Raw genomic sequence first — 17,360 nt, forward strand, 5'->3', positions numbered from 1 at the left:
GGCTGTCGCTCAGGTTACCTACAAGCTCACCTGCTATGTCCAATGGGCTTTTCTCACTACCCATTCTATTTTCCCTGTCTGAAGCTTCCAACACTGGGACATTCTCTCCTTGTTTGGCATCTGTGATACTGCTCTCTCCTGGTTCTCCTCCTCCCTATCTGACATTTCTTTGGCTGGATTATCATCTGCCTCCCACTTCATAATTGTGGGCATTACCCAAGGCTCTGTCCAGGGCTCTTTTCTTTTTTTCTACTATTGCTTTTGCTCATTTTATCAGCTCCCATAGGTTCTGTACACATATGTGTAGATCTGTGTGTGTATGTGATCTCATGCTCATACAAGGGCATGTCTGGACTTGGGATTTTATTGGTGTAGGGAATTCCTGGTGAGGAACCTTCCTCTACCAAAAAAAACACTCTAAAATCTAATGTTCTTTTTCTAAGAAGTTAAGTGACTTGGCTAGGGTCACACAGTATTTCTAAATTTGAACCAAGCAAGGTCTTCTTGTCTCTGACTTCAGCTCTTTCGCCCCTATACCACATTGCCTTTCATTCATATGAAAGAGTTTGTATCTCTCTACCCCTAATCTCTCTCCTGAACTCCAGCCCAATATCATCACCTGCCTTTTGGACATTGTTGCTACTGTTCATTCTTTGTTCTTGAAGAGGACCAATGACATCACCAGGGTCATGTCTTGACTTGTGGGAATTGGTTTTAAGTGACCCAAATGTCATCATTGACATCTCACATTCAACATGTTCAAAACAGAACTCACTGTATTTTTCCCAAAACCCACCCCTCCTTTCCAACTTCTATTGTTGGAATCACCATTTTTCTAGTTACTTGGGTTTGCAACCTTGAAGTCATCTCTGAATTTCCCCCTCTCCCTCACTCCTCATATCCATTCAGTTCCCATATCCCCGAGACTCTACCTCTCACAACATCTCATATACAGTGGTGGAGGGAGGAGAGGTCTTAACTTTTTTTATGTCATGAACTCCTCAGGCATTCTAGTAAAGCTCTTCTCAAAATAAAGTATTTAAATGCATAAAATGAAATGCATAGAATTAAAAAGGAAACTAATTATATTGAAATACAGTCATCAAAATATTAATTGCTGGCATTTATATAGAACTTTAAGTTTTGCAAAGTGCCTTACAAATATTATCTCATTTAATCCTCATAATATAGGTGATATTATTTCCATTTTTATAGATGATGAAACTGAAGCAGAAAGAGGGTAAGTGACTTGCCCAGTGTCACACTGCTAATAAGTGTCTGGGTCAGGATTTGAAATCAAGTCTTCCTGAGTTCAGGTCTAACACTAGCCATTGTATCACCTAGCTGCTCATGGATGCCCTGAAATCTATGGACCCCAGGTTAAGATCCCTGCTATGCAGGGCATCATGGCACATACCTGGAATTCTTGCTAAGTGGAGGGGAATAGGGCATACGAAGACTGTAAAGTATGAAGGAGCCTGATTATGAAAGGCTTTAAAAGTCAGACCGAGGATTTTATATTTGATCCTGGAAGTAATAGGGAGCCACTGGAGTTTATTAAACAGGAGGGCGACATGATACAAATTGTACTTTAAGAAGATCGCTTTGACAGCTGAGTGGAAGATGGACTGCAGTGGGGAGAGGCTTGAGGCAGGCAGATCCCACAAAACAGCTATTGCAATAGTCCACGTGGGAGATGATAAGGGCCTGCATCAGGATGGTGGGAGTGTCAGAGGAGAGAAGGGGGCATATATGAGAGCTGTTGCTAAGCTACCTTAGGCCTTGATAAGCCTTGACAACTGATTGTATATGGTCAGCAAGTCAGTCAACAAGCAATTATTAAGTACTTACTATATGTTAGACACAGTACTAGGCACTGGGAATGTAGATTGGCAGAGTGGTAGGAACTAGTATAGTGGGTTCCCCTCCACAAACTCCTTCAAACAGATCTAAAAATGCACCAGACTGAGTCCTGATGGGAAAATCCAGAAAAAGTCACAGTGAATCATTTGTATAGCCCAGCTTGACATAGGGAGACAGGACAGGTAAGTCTTTGGACACTAGGGACAGGTCACACAGGAGCACGGCACCTGTCAGGCCTCCAGCACCTGAGGAGAGGTTGTGCACTGGGGGAAGAGGACGTCTCGGCCCAGAAGAGGGCACCGCCACACAAATATCAGGCCACTGTGATGGGGACAGGTGCAAATCGGTGGTTTTGACCCAGTTCCTGGTCAAGATAGAGGGCGAACTGAGGAGGGGACCTGACAGAAAAGTGTGTCTAGTGGTGTCCTAGCTAGGGAAGCAGTGTTTGGAGAAAGGAGGAAGTTTAGAAGCCAGCAGCAGTGGGGTGGCTCAGACCCCAGGTGCAGAGCAGGATCTTACCTCCAGCATTTAGCCCAGCCTGCCAAGAAATAATGAAGGCAGGAACCCTAGAGCAAAGAGAAGCCTATGATGGTGCTACTCTGAACCATGATCTTTCAGAGCTTTCCAGCTAGCTGATAGGACCTGAGTTCAGCAGCAGTCTATTCTTATTCAGTCCCAAACCTAGGTCAGGAACTCGCAGAGCTCAGATCAAAGGGTCAGCAATCAGACTTTGTTCTGGATTAGACCACTCTGGGAGCACTGAAAGGCTGCAGATCTTCAGTCTGGGTGTGAGATCCTGAAATAACACAGCACCCCACAGCCCAAGCAAGCAGCAACAGGACCAGCCCAGACCTTCCCTACTTTCAGCCCTAACGTTAAGTAGGTGGGAGAGAATGAGCAAATAAAAAAAGAATCCCATCATAACGAGATCTTGAGGTGGCAGAGAAGCTCAAGATACAAAACCAGAAGAAAAAGATGACTCTAAAACATCCAGGAGCAAAGCCCCAAAGAAAACCACAGGTTGGGCAAACACTCAACTGGAATTCCTGGAAGAGATGAAGCAAGAGTTTAAAAAACATTTCGTTTTTATAAATGAAATGAGAGCACTTGAGGAAAAAAATTGGAAAAGAAACAAGAGCTACGGAAGAAAGAATTGAAAAGGTAATTATCAACTTGGCACAAAAGGTGCGAAACTTAGTTCAAGATACAAATTCCCTGAAAATTAGAATAGACCAAATAGAAGCCAATGACTCCATGAGACACCAAGAAATATTAAAACAAAGCCAAAGACTGCAAATATAGAAAAATCTAAGGTATCTCAGAGCAAAAACAAGTGAGCTAGAAAACAGATTGAGGAGAAAAAATTTAATAGTACTTGGACTGGGGGCAGCTAGGTGGCCCAGTGGATAGAGCACCAGCCCTGGAGTCAGAAGGACCTGCATTCAAATCCGGACTCAAACACATGATATTCAGTAGTTATGTGACCCTGGGCAAGTCACTTAATCCTGATTGTGTCACCATATATATATATATATATATATATACTATATATATTTGGACTATCTAAACACTATAACCAAAAAAAGTACCTAGACATACCATTTCAAGAAATCTTAAAAGAAAACTGCTTGCATTTCTTAGAACCAGAAGACAAAGTAGAAATAGAAAGAATCCATCAGTCACCTCCTGAAAGAAACCCCAGAATGAAAATTTCTGGGAACATCACAGTCAAAATCCAGAATTTCCAGGTGAAAGAAAAAATACTACACATAGCCAGAAAGAAATAATTCAAAAACCCAGGAGCCAGTCAGGATCACAGATGATTTAGCAGCCACCACTATTAAGGAGAAGAGAGCTCAGAATACAATATTCAGAAGGCAAAGGATATGTGCTTACAGGCAAGAACAACTTATCCAGCAAAACTGAGCATAATGTTATGGGCGGGGGGAATGGACCTTAAAAAAAACCCACCAGAGCTGCAAAGAAACTTTGATTTTTGTGAATAGAAACATAAAAAGGTAAACATGAATGAATAATGACAAATGACTAAACAGGGACAAATTACTTATATTCAGATATGGAAAGATGATACATATGTCCCCTCTGAACCCCATCATTATCAGGGTCATAGAGGGAGTGCAGTTAGACAAGGTCTGGAAGTGGTTCTGTTATATCTCAATGATATTAAGAAAAAAATGGAAAAAGACAGGAAGAGGAATGCATCACGGGTAGGGGAGTGGGCAGAGTGAGGAAGAGAAAGGAAGGTTAAGGAAAATTATCTCACATAATTAGGATGTACACGGAGACATCTATACAAATAAGGATGAGAGCCTGAGGGGAGCGGTTGACACTTGAATCTCACTCTCATCTGAAGGGGTCAAAAGAAGGAAGAATACACAGAAAGATTTGAGTATAGTAATACATTTCACTTCAGAGGAAAATAGGAAGGAAAGGGGAGTAGTAGGGAGTGAAATTAGAAGAAGAGTAGGGAAAGGGAAAGAGTGAACCTGAGCAAAACAAACACCAATGATGTATAAAAATATTTAAAGCTTTTTTTGAGGCAACGGATTGGATTTGGGCAATGGATGGACAAGCTATGGTACATAAATGTGATGGAATTGATGGAATGCTATCGTGCTAAACAACCATTATTCTAGAGGAACGTACTACCCACCTCTTGATAGAAAGGTGAAGGACTCAGAAGAATGAAACAAATATTTTTGAGGGAGGGTATGGCCAATGTGGAAAATTGTTTTGAGTGACTACACATGTTTGTAATGGGCTTTGCTTTTCTTGTATTCTAAATTGGGAGTGGGGTGGGATGGGAGAATGGGGAGGATTTTGGATGATTAAAACAAATAAAAATATTTTCAGAAATAAAAAAAGACAGATCCTGATCTCAGGGAGTTCACAGTCTAAGGGGAAAGACAATATGAAAACAACTATGTACCAACAAGCTATATACAGGATAATTTAGAGATAATCAATAGAAGGAAAGCACTAGCATTAAAGTTTCTCATAACAGATAGAACTTTAGCTGGAAACCAGAGAAGTCAAGGGGAAGAGATGAGAAAGGAGTATATCCCAAGCATGGGGAACCACCAGCATAAATGTGTTGTCTGGAGGTTGGCCAGTGTCACTGGATGGCAAAGTGTAAGAAGACTGGAAAGGTCAGAAAAGACCAGGTTGTAAAGCACTTTGAGTGCCAAACCAGATTTTATATTTGATCCCGGAGGTGATAGAGAGGCATTGGAGTTTATGAATAATGGGGTGAGATGATCAAATTTGTGCCTTGGGAAGATTAATTTGACACCTGAACAGAGGATGGACTGGAATGAGGCAGTTGATTGCAATAGTCCAGGAATGAGGGGATGAAGGTCTGCACCAGGAAGATGACAGTGTCAGAGAAAAGAAGAGAGAGCATGAAAGAGAAGTTAAGGAGGTAAAATCGACAAGTCTTGCCAATAGATTAGATATGGGAGATGAGAGAGAATGAGGAGCTAAGGATGACGCCTAGATTGTGAGCCTGGGGGAAAGGGAAATGGTGGTGTCCTGGACAATAATAGGAAAGTTTGGAAGTAGGGAATATTTTTGGAGAAAAACACTAAGTTCAGTTTTGGACATGATGAGTTTGAGATGTCTATAGGACATCCAGTTTGAATTGCCTATTAAGCAGTTGGAGATTTGAGTCTGGAGGCAGGGAGAAAGGTCAGGGTTGGATAAGTAGATCTGAGGATTATCTACATATAGATGAGAATTGAATCCTTGGGAGCTGATAAGATCACTCAGTGAAATAATATAAAAGCGTGAGGGAAGAGGGCTCAGCACTGAGCCTCAGGTGACACCACTGTTAGCAGACCAGTACTGGATGAAGATTAAGCAAAGGAGACAGAGAATGAGTGGTCAAGCAGGATCAGGGGAACCAAGAGAGGGTAGTGTTATGAAAATTTAGAGAGAAGAAAATATCAAAGAAAATAGTGTGGTCAACAATGTCAAAGGCTGCAGAGAGGTCAAAAAGAATAAAGATTGAGAAAGGGTCATTTGGCAATTAAGTGATCATTGGTAACTTTGAAGAGAGTAGTTTCAGTGGAATGATGAGCTCAGAAGCTGGAATGTAAGGGGTTAAGAAGAGAATGAGGGAGAGAAAGTGGAAGCACCTATTGTAGACAGCCTTTTCAAGGAGTTTAGTCACAAGGGAGGAGATGTTTGGAATGATAGCGGGAATGGAAGAAGCAAGTGAGGGTTTTTTTGAGGACGGCAGAGACCAGAAGACTTGTTTGTAGGCAAAAGGGAAGCAGCCAGTAGACAAGGAGAAATTGAAGTTTAGTTAGAGAATGGGATGACAAAGGGAAAAATCTGCTAGAGAAAATGGGATGGAATGGCATCACTTGTGCATGTAAAGATGTGTGCTTGCAAGAAGAAGGGTCATTTCATGTGAAACAGAGTTGGAGGAGGAGATAATAGTATAGGGCATCTGAGTGATGTGAAATGAGGAAGAGGGAAGAAGAAGGAATGCTTTGCTGAAGGCCTCCATTTTTTCAGTTAAATATGAGACCAAGTTCTCAAGTGAGAGGATGGGAGTTGGGGGAGGTATGGGAGATTTGAGGAGAGATGGAAAAGTTTGGAAATATGCTGTGGTGAGTGGGATAATCATTTAATTACGAATGTATAAAAGGATTTCCTCACCACAAGGAGAATGACACCTCCGTGTCACTTAATGGCTCCAAGGTCATTATCCTTCTGACCTCCTGATGTCTGTGGAACAACCATCCTTTTTATCCCCCAAAGTTTGTAACTTTAGGCCTGTCTTTGTCTTTTCTCTTTCCCTCATTTCTCATATCCACTGTTAATTGGTTGACAATAGACCTGTTGACTCTACATCTGTAACATCTCTCCTGTTTATTCTCCCCGCTATAGTCACTAAAACCACCTAAATTACACCTACCTAGCCTACTGAGTCTCCTGATAGGTCTTCTCACTTCCAACCTCTCCCTTCTCAAATCTATCCGTCACAATGCTGCCAAGATAATTTTTCTTACGCATCAATTTGATCAACCCATTACTAAAATAACTCCCATTATTGCCTTCCAAATTCAAATTCCTTTGCCATGTATTCAAGGCTTTTGTTTTTACAGAAATGGCACCTGAAGCCCCGGAAGATTATTTGTACATAGTCATACATGGAGTGAACTTGCACCAGAGCCAAAACTAGAACCCGTGACTTCCAGTTGCCTCCAGAATAAAATACAAACTCTTTAGTCTAGATTTTAAGGACCTCCCGAAGTTGGCTCTAAAGTGCCTAAGTGGCTATCTTTCACATTCCTCCCCTTCAGGAACTCTATATTTTTGCTAATTAGACAGTTAGCTGATGCCTTAATTCCATCTCTTCATTTGGCCAGGCCTTCCCCCATGCCTGGAATTTCTGTCTCTTAGGATCCTTACCTTCCTGCCGGACTCAGCTGATAGCAGGAGCCACTGATCTCTCTGTGAAGCATTCTCTGGTTCCCCTACTTGTTAGTTCTCTCTCCCTGTCTCTGTCCCTGTCTCTCTATTTCCCTCTCTCTCCTCAGTTTACCTTATATTAGACTTACTTTTGTATATGTATCCCTCTGGCAAAATACAAGTCTCTTGACTTAACTTATAGAGATATATCCCTTTCCTTAATAAACCCATTTTTAAAAATCCATTTATTTATTTGTATACTGTCTTATCAACCTTACTGAAGTATAAGTCCCTTAGGGGATGAGATTGTATTTTATTTATATTTGATATTAAGTTTAACCAAAAACCTTTTTTTATATATATTTACTTCTTTTAATTTTTTATTTATTTATTTTTGCTTTGGTGAAGCAATCGGGGTTAAGTGACTTGCCTAGGGTCACACAACTAGTACATGTCAAGTGTTTGGACTGAGGCCAGATTTGAACTCAGGTCCTCCTGACTCCACAGCCAGTGCTCTATCCACTGTGCCACTGAGCTGCCCCCAACCAAAAACTTTTGCTAAGATCCCATGTTGCGCACAGGCACTGTGCTGGGGCAGAGCTCATAATCTAATATATACACACAACAAATATGATAATAGTTCCCACTTGTATGTCATTTTGCAGACATTATTTCATTTGTGCCTTAAAACACCTCTGTGAGGTGGATGCTGTTATTATCCTCATGTTACAAATAAGAGAACTTAAACGACTTGTCCCATTAAATTAATTTAAAAAACTAAATGACTTGACATGGCTAGTGTCAGAGATGGAAAATGAACTCAATTTTCTTGACTCCTAGTCTAGCACTCTACCCACTATGCCAAGATACCTCTCCTACAAGGCTGTAGCAAGTGAGTAGCAAAGTAGAGAGAGCATTGCACCTGGTCAGGAAGACCTGAGTTCAAATCCTGCCTCAGATACCAGCTGTGTGACCTTGGGAAAGTCACTTAACTTTAGTTTGCCCCAGCTTCCTCAAGTGTAAAATGGGGATAATAATAATAGTACCTACCTCTTGGGTTGTTGTGAGGATCAAATGAGACACTGTATCTTCTGGTGGTGAAGACTTGGATTCAAGTCCTTCCTCACTACTAGCTGTGTGATGCTTGAGAAGCCAATTCTCTTAGTGCCCCCAAGAAGTACTCTAAGACTAAATGACAAGCCGCAGATGTTGCCTCATATTTAACTGAAAAAATGGAGGCCTTCAAGTTGTTCCACAGAAATCAGTATCTCAGATAAAGCAATTAGCACAGTGCCTTACACATAGCAGGTGCTACGTAAATGCTAGCTATTATTGTTATTATTATTTTTATTAAAGTAAGATATGACAAAGGGAAAAGAGAAATCCAGAAAAAGTGCTCCCTTATGGCTAACATGTATGTATACCTGAAGACCTAACACAGGGCTCTGCACAAAGGTAGGCAGACAATAATTATTTGTTGAATGAATGAATCCATTCAGCATAGTGCTAAATATGCAGTAGATACTTTTTTAAAAATTTAATTTATTTATTGTTAGTTTTCAACTTTCACTTCCATAAGATTTTGAGTTTCAAATTTTCTCCCCCTCCCACTTCTTTCCCCCACCACCAGACATCATACAATCCGATATAGGTTCTATACATACATTTACGTTAAGCATATTTTCCCATTAGTCATGATGTAAAGAACAATTAGAACTAATGGGAGGAACCATGAGAATGAAGCAATAAAATAAAACAACAAAGGAAAAGGAGAGCAAATAATATGCTTCCATCTGCATTCAGACTTCACATTTCTTTCTCTGGGTGTAGATAGCAATTTCCATCATAAATGCTGTGAAGAGCCAGGTCTATCAAAGTCAGTCATCCCATAATGTGGTTGTTACTGTGTACCATGTTCTCCTGGTTCTGCTCATTTCACTCTGCATCAGTTCATGTAAGTCTTTCCAAGTTTTTTTGAAGTCTGCCTACTCATCATTTCTTATAGCACAACAGTATTTCATTACATTTATATACAACTTGTTCAGCCATTCCCCAATCGATGGGCATCCCCTCAGTTTCCAATTCTTTGCCACCACAAAAAGAGCTGCTGTAAGTATTTTTGTACATGTGGGTCCTTTTCCCATTTTTATGATCTCTTCGGGATACAGCCCTAGAAGTGGTATTGCTGGGTCAAAGGATATGCACAATTTTATAGCCCTTTGGGCATAGTTCCAAATTTATATAGTAGCTACTTAAGAAATACTTAAATACTTCTTCATCGTGTTCTCCTGGTAACTGGATCCTGAAACGGCCTTGGAAATGAAGACTAGATTGATCAGGGTCACCCTTCACCTACATGCATTGTATTACAAGTGAAAGGGAGAAATGAGGTCAGGATTCAACCTACACTACTAGATTCTAAGTTACTTGAGGCCAGAGATTTAATCATCTTTTTATGTTTAGCTCTGTGCTGAAACAGGTTTTGGCAAATAATAGCATTCAACTATTGAACAAATGTTTATTAAATGCCTCCTGATTATAACACTGTGCAAAAGCATTGGTCTCAAGGAGTTTATATCCTTACATGCCACCAAGGACTTGAGAAAAACAGACTTAGGGGAGTTTGTCTTCTTTGTCTGCTCAAGGTGGAAAGAATTGCACAAGATTCATTTCTGTTTAATCAAAACCCTTATTTATCTATGGTATTTTGCACCTATCCCATCTATTTTGTAATAAAGTTCATGGACTTCTATGTAGCCATCAAATACATACTGTAGATAATGGAGAAAATTTACATACAATTTACATTTAGCATTTCCTGAGCTTATCACTATAAGACCAAAGAAGATAGTTTAATCATTTCAATCACTCTCTGAGGGATGGTAATTATAAGGGTAGATGGAGACAGAGGGGAGAAACAAAAGAGATTCCCAATCCTGGTTTTGAAAGTGGTCATTTTCTTCAAATTTTCCTAAAGATATCCTATACCCCCCCATCACGGTCTTTTTGTTGTTGTTCAGTCATGTCTCACTTTTTGTAACCCCATTTGGAGTTTCCTTAGCAAAGATCCTGGAGTAGTTTGCCAGTTCCTTCTCCAGCTCATTTTACAGATGAGGAAACTGAGGCAAATGGGGTGAAGTGACTTGCCCAGGGTCACACAGCTAGTAAGTGTCTGAGGGAAGATTTGAACTAGGAGAGATGAGTCTTCCTGACTCCAGGCCCATCAGTCTATCCACTTTGCCACCTAGCTGCCCTTTATAGTTTACCTTTGATCATACTCTTCCCTTACTCCTCCTCACTTCCTCTTGATAACATCCTACTTCCTCAGACAGACTATGTTCGTACTTCTTTAACTGCTTTTTTTTTTTTTTTGGCTGGAATCTGGGATTTCATGGGTGTAGAGAATTCCAGGTCCACCAGCGCAGATTTGCAACTTGTCATTTAGTCTTAGAGTACTTCTTGGGGGCACTAAGTGAATTGGCTTCCCAAGCATCACACCCCCAGTAGATGTCAAGAGGGAGTACTTAAATCCAAGTCTTCTCCACCAGAAGACCAGGTCTCTATTCACTTAACCATGCGCCCTCTCAATGGACTCCCAATTCCATCTTATAGTTATTTTGTGTTGTTTTACCCTCACCTACCTTACTGAGCACCAGGAGGTCAGAGACTGTCTTATCTACACTTGGCATCTCCCCATCCCTTCCTAGGACTCTTCACACCGTGATCACTACATATTTTTTGAATGAATACTTATCTGCATATTTTTAGTAAACTCCTTGTAGACATAACAGACGGTACCAGTTTTCATCTTTCACTTTTCATAGTGCTCAGCTTCAGGGCCTAGCATTTAATTGTTTCTTCAACAAGCACTTAATTCTGTGCACATCATATTTTTTTGCTCCAAGAAGTCAGGGAATAGGTGAGTTTTTTACTTTTTTCGTGATACCCAGCATCTAGTTGGCAAGGCCTGGCACATTGCAATTAATAAAGGTTGACTCTCCTACCCTTGTGTATATGGTATCCTCAAAGTAGACTGCAAGGTCCTCAAGGATAGGGGCTGTCAATTTTCACTCTTGAACCCAGTGCCCAGAACTAATAGTCCTTAACAAACCATCGACTGTACCGTTCTTTTGATCTGAACCTCCTTAATGCCAGTGCCTTCCCTTTGTTGATCATCTCCAATTTACTAGTTTATAACTTGTTTGTACAGTTTTTTACATGTAGTCTCCCCAATTAAGAGTGGGAGCTCCTTGAGAGCAGGGACTCTTTTTGCCTTGTATTCCAGCGCTTAGCAGTGGCTGGCACATAGCTGGCGATTAATGTATGCATACTGTACACCTGCGGATCTGCAGCGAACCCCTAAGTGTTGGGGTACGGCCTTTGTCTGCCCTGCTTCCTGAAGCTCCAGCACTCGGCCAGGAACACGGGGCACTTCATGAATGTAGACGTAACTACCCCGATGGTGAAGTGACAAGGACAAGGGCTCCAATTTTCTCATTGGAAACTACAGATTCGAGGCCAGAAATGGACTTTACATTCCCCACTAGGCCCCTTTCCGCCAACGTTTGTTGAAGTGGTCACGAATAAAGAAGCAAGCTCGGGTCCGAGTGCCCGGCAGGTCCGGCCTCGGGGCCTGGCCAGACCAAAGGGGAATGGGGGCGGGTCACGGGCATCGGTCGCGTTCCGACGGGGTCAGGCAAGTTGTAGGGAGGCCAGGCCACTCACTTCCCCCGCGCTCGCCCACTAGCTAGCGGCCGGAGACCAGCAGCCCTCAATAAGACCTCCGCAGCAGGGACCAAACAGCCCAGATATACAGGCAGCCTCAGCGCACCCTTTGTGTGCCTCCCTCCGCCCCCGGCTCCTAGTCCGGCGCCGCTGAGCTTCCCTATTGGCTCCGCGGAGGCCTCTGCTGATTGGCTCTCCGTTCGTCCCGGCTCCGGCTCTGAGTCCTGTTGCTATAGGCCGCGGCAGCCGCCGCTCGAGCCTCCTCCAGCTCTGATTGGCTGTAACGGAGAGCCGAGTCCCTGGAAGCAGTTCCGGGAAACCCCGCGTGCTGCCGGGATCTCACCGCCCGTTCCATGAGGAGGAGGAGGCGGCGGAGGCGGCGGAGGCGGCGGCCCTGGGGGGGGAAAAGGCGGGGGGAGACAGAGAGGGGGTGGCGCGCGCGCCATTTCTAGTCGTTTTCAAAGAGCCTCGCGCTCGTTTTCACGGGCCCCCATCGCCGGCGCCCGCTTTGCCCTGGTGAGTCTCGCGCCCGCCCGTGGGGGGAGGGGCCGGCCGCCCCTATTCGGTGCGACCCGGGCCGCGCGCCACGTCCCCTTTCTGGAGGGGGCCGCCGGGCGGGCCGGTGCGAGCGGGGGAGGGGGGAGAGGGAAGGAAGCAGAGGGGGAAGGGGGGGCGGTTCTGGGCCGGCGCGCGGCTTCGGGCCTAGGCCCGCCGGCCGGACGCCTCCCGCTCCCGCAGTGTGCTCCGCTCGGCCCGCGGGCCGCGCCTTTCCCGCCTCCGAGGAAGGCCCCGCCATGCGTGCCGGGAGGCGGGGGGGGGGGCGCGGAGGCCGTGCCGAGCCTCGCCGCCTGGGCCTCAGGGAGAAGGGAGGCCCCCCCCAACGTGGGCTCCCCCCACCCACGTGAGGCTGGTGCCATCCCTCCCGCCTTCCATCCATCCATCCCCAGCAGGCTGAGACGTGCTGGCGGTGGTCCGGGGAGTGAGAGTAAGTACCCCCCCACGTGGTGCCCAGGTCAGGCCCCCCCCCCCCCCCGCCTTTTGGCCGCAGCCTTGGATCGTTCATGTGAACATTTAAAAACAACCTGGGAAAAGGGGGGGGCAGCTAATTTATCCCCCCTAATTTAAATTACCTTCGTGCCCCCTCCTCCAAAAGAAGACCCCCCCCAAATAACAACAGAAACCTCACTTGAGTGTGTTTATAGTAAACACACTCCCGAAGTTTGGTCTGGCTGGGTGGTAGTTTGTCAATTTACATAATAGGATTAGTTCTCAAGCCTTGGGCTTGAAAGAGAGGGAAGTTTTTCTTTTGGATTCCCCGAGACCTATTCTGTAAAGCTGCATTTTTTGTAAAGTTTTATTCAACTTTTTTTGAAGTAAAGACCACCCCTTTCCCCTTTCCTTCCTTTCCTGCCTTTCCTCCCCTCCCCCTTTCCTCCCCTCCCCCCTACAGTATCTGCTTATTTGAGGCATGCTGAGTACATCTGGTACTAATAGTATTCATGACTTTTTTTTCCATCTTGTGCTTAATAGGCAACCTGTCTTATGCTTTACCCATACTTTGATAACGATATTTCTTAACAGAAATGTTCACATCTGTTAAGAGTTTGCTTCCATTCTGTGACTGCAAAATGTTGCTTTGCTGCGAAGGTCTTGTGATGTTGTGTATAACTTTGGAATTTTGAAGATTTTCTAGCTGTATTTGGGGGTGGGGTGGGAGGAGGTATGGAAATTCAGGAGAATGGGGAGTCTGTAGGATGCAGCCATGTGTAGGAGTATGGTTTGATTTAATAATGTGCATATGCCCATTTCTGGTGATAAACAGTGGAGTACAGTACTGTGTAGTCTTGAGTGTGTTAGCTTTTAGCTAGTTTATCAGATAGTGTTTTGAAGCCTGCATTGAAAAGCATTTACCCACGTAAATAAGAGTTCAACAGCAAAGTATGCGTCTGTTTGTACACAACCTGTACATGTCACCAGACAATCAAATCTTTAATAGTGTTCTTTGACCATAAGACAACTTTAGCTCTTTCAGAGTAATCCATCTATGCTGAATTTCCTTATTTTCTCCTCTCCCTTTTTCTACCCAACTCCAACTTTGGTCTGTTCTATCTTCTCACATTATCTTCAACTGGATTTCAGTGGTCTTTGAAAGAAATTAAGTTGTTTCAAGTGGGACTATTGCTCCTGGTGCTTTCCCATAATGTCTGGTAGGATCTCTAGTAGTGTGGTTAAGCAAGAGGTTTTTGGGAGATTTGTATTTTCTTGATAGCTGAGTTATCTTGAATTTTCTTCAAAAAACCAGGCTTATTCTTGATATCCACCTTCATATCCTTTATTTCAGTATATGTTGCAATGTCTTTCTTCTGCTGCATATTATCTTCATCAAGTTGTCATTTCACCACAGACAAATGCACCTTTAACTCTTAACTGCTTTTGTGAGGCAGGTACCTTTTCATCTGTGCGGGTCTTGTAGAGCTCTCCATTTAAATTCTCTTCCCCAGGTAGTTGGTCCATTTCAGTAGTACATGAATGGTGGAATATACTGAATGATTGCTGGCTGATTAACTGAGAAATCTGACCTAAGTTCACCCTTAATTAGGCACCATTGATTGAAACTCTTGGAAAGAAGCTAGCTTGAATATATATTTTTACAGCCATACCAAATTGATATGGAAGATTCAATATAATGTAGATTTGGGTTTCCTTTTTTAAAAAATAACCTCTACAAATAGCTTATTTTAAATGTGGATTAAATTTTTTTCTCATAAATTTATAGATGGGAAGAATGAAATTAATTTTGTTAGTGATCTTAATGTGATTTTAGTGAGTGCAGGATGGAAAACCACCCCCAAACACCGCTGGCATGCTGAACAGGGCTACACTTCTGTCACACCTATGTTGGAATGGAAGCTTGACATGGCAGAAAGCCAGGGATCTTTGAAAATTCTCAAACCTTAAGTTTTTTTTTTTTTTAAACAAGATATAATTGAATTTCTGTGAGAATGGGAGCTACAGAGCTTTTTAGGCCATTATAGTGGTGACTTGTTCATCAAACAAAGTGTTTCTTTTTGATGACATGCTCACCAGGACATAACAGCTGCTTTGCTAATCAGATACTTTCCCTCTGTTCAGAAAGTTTTGAGACCTCTGACCACCATGGTGTACATGAAGTACCTTAAAACCTTACTGCTTCCATGTACATTTTCCATTGTTTTCCAGGATGATTTTATTGCAAATTTAGGTTAGCTACCTCACAAAAAAGCATTAAATATGATTTTGATAGAGTATTAGCAGCATGTATACAAGTTAGTTTAGATAAGTCATGCATTGTCCTGCAAACTAGTTATTTCTGGCTTAATGTAATATAGCTCCTGAATTTTTTCCAGCAGCATAATAAAATGGCTAATCAGGTGAATGGTAATGCGGTACAGTTAAAAGAAGAGGAAGAACCAATGGACACTTCCAGTGTAACTCACACAGAGCACTACAAGACACTGATAGAGGCAGGCCTCCCACAGAAGGTGGCAGAGAGACTTGATGAAATATTTCAGACAGGTATAATATGCATTTCTTGTTTCTGACCGGTTATGAAAGTGAGGGCAAACCACTTTGAATTGTATAGCTTTTTAAGGTTAAATAATACTACTGTTTCTGATCTGTCCGTGTAGAGATGAATGTGTGTGACTTTCCCGTCACTGAAGGCAAATTGGGTTTGACTTTGACACTGACTCTTACTTCATGATTTTGAAGCCTTCTTAGTGTTGAATATCTAGTCTTAGTTGCTTCAGACCAGTACGTCAATTTGTCTTAGATTTATCACAAGAAAAATGTGTATTCCAGCATACTAAATTTTACATTTTTTTTTCTCAATCCAAATCAATCATCATTTTGCTTTTACTTTTCTACTTTTAGCTTCTTAATGTGACTCTTAATTCAGTTTAGCTCTGAACTAGGTGGCATAGTGAGGAATAGTTAGGATGTATTATTGCCTGAAACTATAATAAATGTCATATTATGTGAGTTTTGTGGCCTGTCTAGTTTTCATTGGACAGTAATCCACATCTCTCAGCATCTCATGGAAGTGTTTGGTTGCAATAGTTGGCTGTTTTTTATCCAGAAATCCCAGGGTTAAGTGCTTAGGAAAATCTGACTATCTTAAATAAGGTTTTGGTTGTAAGTGGTTTCAGGTTTTAAAGTGGGAGAGAATGTTTACCCTTAGGGAATCTTGTTCATAAATAAATATATCCTCCCCCTTTGATGACATAAATGGATGGAAACCTTCCTCTTTAGAGTGTTTGGCGATCTGCAGTCAGCTTCTGAGAAAGAGAATTGAATTGTATTATAAATCTTTCTTAAGTACTCTTTAAGTCGTAAAATAACTTTTTGTCCTTTTAAAAATAAAAGGAGATAAATGTTAGACGTTAAAAATGATTTCCTTAAATGTCTCCTGGGTATGATATCCATTTGGAAATCAGTCCTAGGGAGCTTTTTGTGCATTTCTGCCATTGGGAACAGGCAATGATCTGCTTAAAGATGCCCTCTTGGAGAGTCTTGGTTAGTAAGGATGGTGAAGCTCATACTTTGGGCATAGGCATGGTTGGACCAGGGAAAGGCCTGATGGGCTTTTGGGGCTGTGGTGTTTGGGTGGTGCTATGGAATTTTTCATGTAAGGAACTCCCTTTTAAATAAATTACAACAATGCATTTAATTTTCTCACATCAGTATCTGCAAGTGGCACTACATTTATTACATTTTTTATTTCAGTACAAAATGAAATTTTGTTTGGTGGGCTTTGCTAAGGTGGAGTCACTTAGAAAAGTACTGTTTCCATTTCCTAACAGTTTACTTCAGGCTCATGCATAACAGTTGCTATAATAAATTCAGATTAAGTTAAAAGAGCTGTATTGTATTCCTTAGTAGATGCTCTATATACTGTTACAGTTCATGTTTAGAGTATTGGGAAGAATTTTTTTTTAAATGCAGTTTCTAGTAGGTCCATGGCCATATAATTAATTTTAGTTCATTTGAAAAATGTCATTGTTGACATTTGGCATTCTGATTGCCACAGCATCCCTTAAATCTCAACACATCTCATGTTCAAGAAGAAACTAAGAAGCTGATAAAATGTGGCTTTCTGCACTTTTTCCCAAGCTGCACCTGCAAATGTTGATTTTATAAGGCTTACGGAAGAGTGGTATTGTATCTTCCCATCTTTGACTGCAGCAAAGTCTGTCTATACATTTAAATGACAATTTTCAATCTCTCTGGCCCTAAGAAGGAGAAAGCCTTTGCTACTCTTTGGGGCTGGAGTCGCTTAGTATTAAGTGGCT

At 42.2% G+C, this 17,360-nt stretch overlaps 1 protein-coding gene across 6 annotated transcripts in view; it reads left to right on the forward strand.

Annotated features, from left to right (window-relative positions):
- The first annotated feature begins 12,445 nt into the window (after positions 1-12,445).
- The window catches only part of HNRNPR (heterogeneous nuclear ribonucleoprotein R), a 24,370-nt gene continuing 19,455 nt past the window's right edge, over positions 12,446-17,360 (forward strand). For 2 of the 6 annotated variants that reach the window (XM_027841376.1, XM_027841380.1), the window contains exons 1-2: positions 12,446-12,546; positions 15,420-15,585. In XM_027841376.1, coding sequence (XP_027697177.1) covers positions 15,429-15,585 — 157 coding nt within the window. In that variant the 5' untranslated portion in view covers positions 12,446-12,546; positions 15,420-15,428. Of the gene's footprint in view, positions 12,547-12,929; positions 13,016-15,416; positions 15,586-17,360 lie in introns of those variants that run through there. The other 4 variants (XM_027841377.1, XM_027841378.1, XM_027841379.1 and 1 more) reach the window with 4 other exon arrangements.

This window comes from Vombatus ursinus, unplaced genomic scaffold (assembly GCF_900497805.2).
Source record: "Vombatus ursinus unplaced genomic scaffold, bare-nosed wombat genome assembly UNPS02014859.1, whole genome shotgun sequence".
NCBI classification, from domain to species: Eukaryota; Metazoa; Chordata; class Mammalia; order Diprotodontia; family Vombatidae; genus Vombatus; species Vombatus ursinus.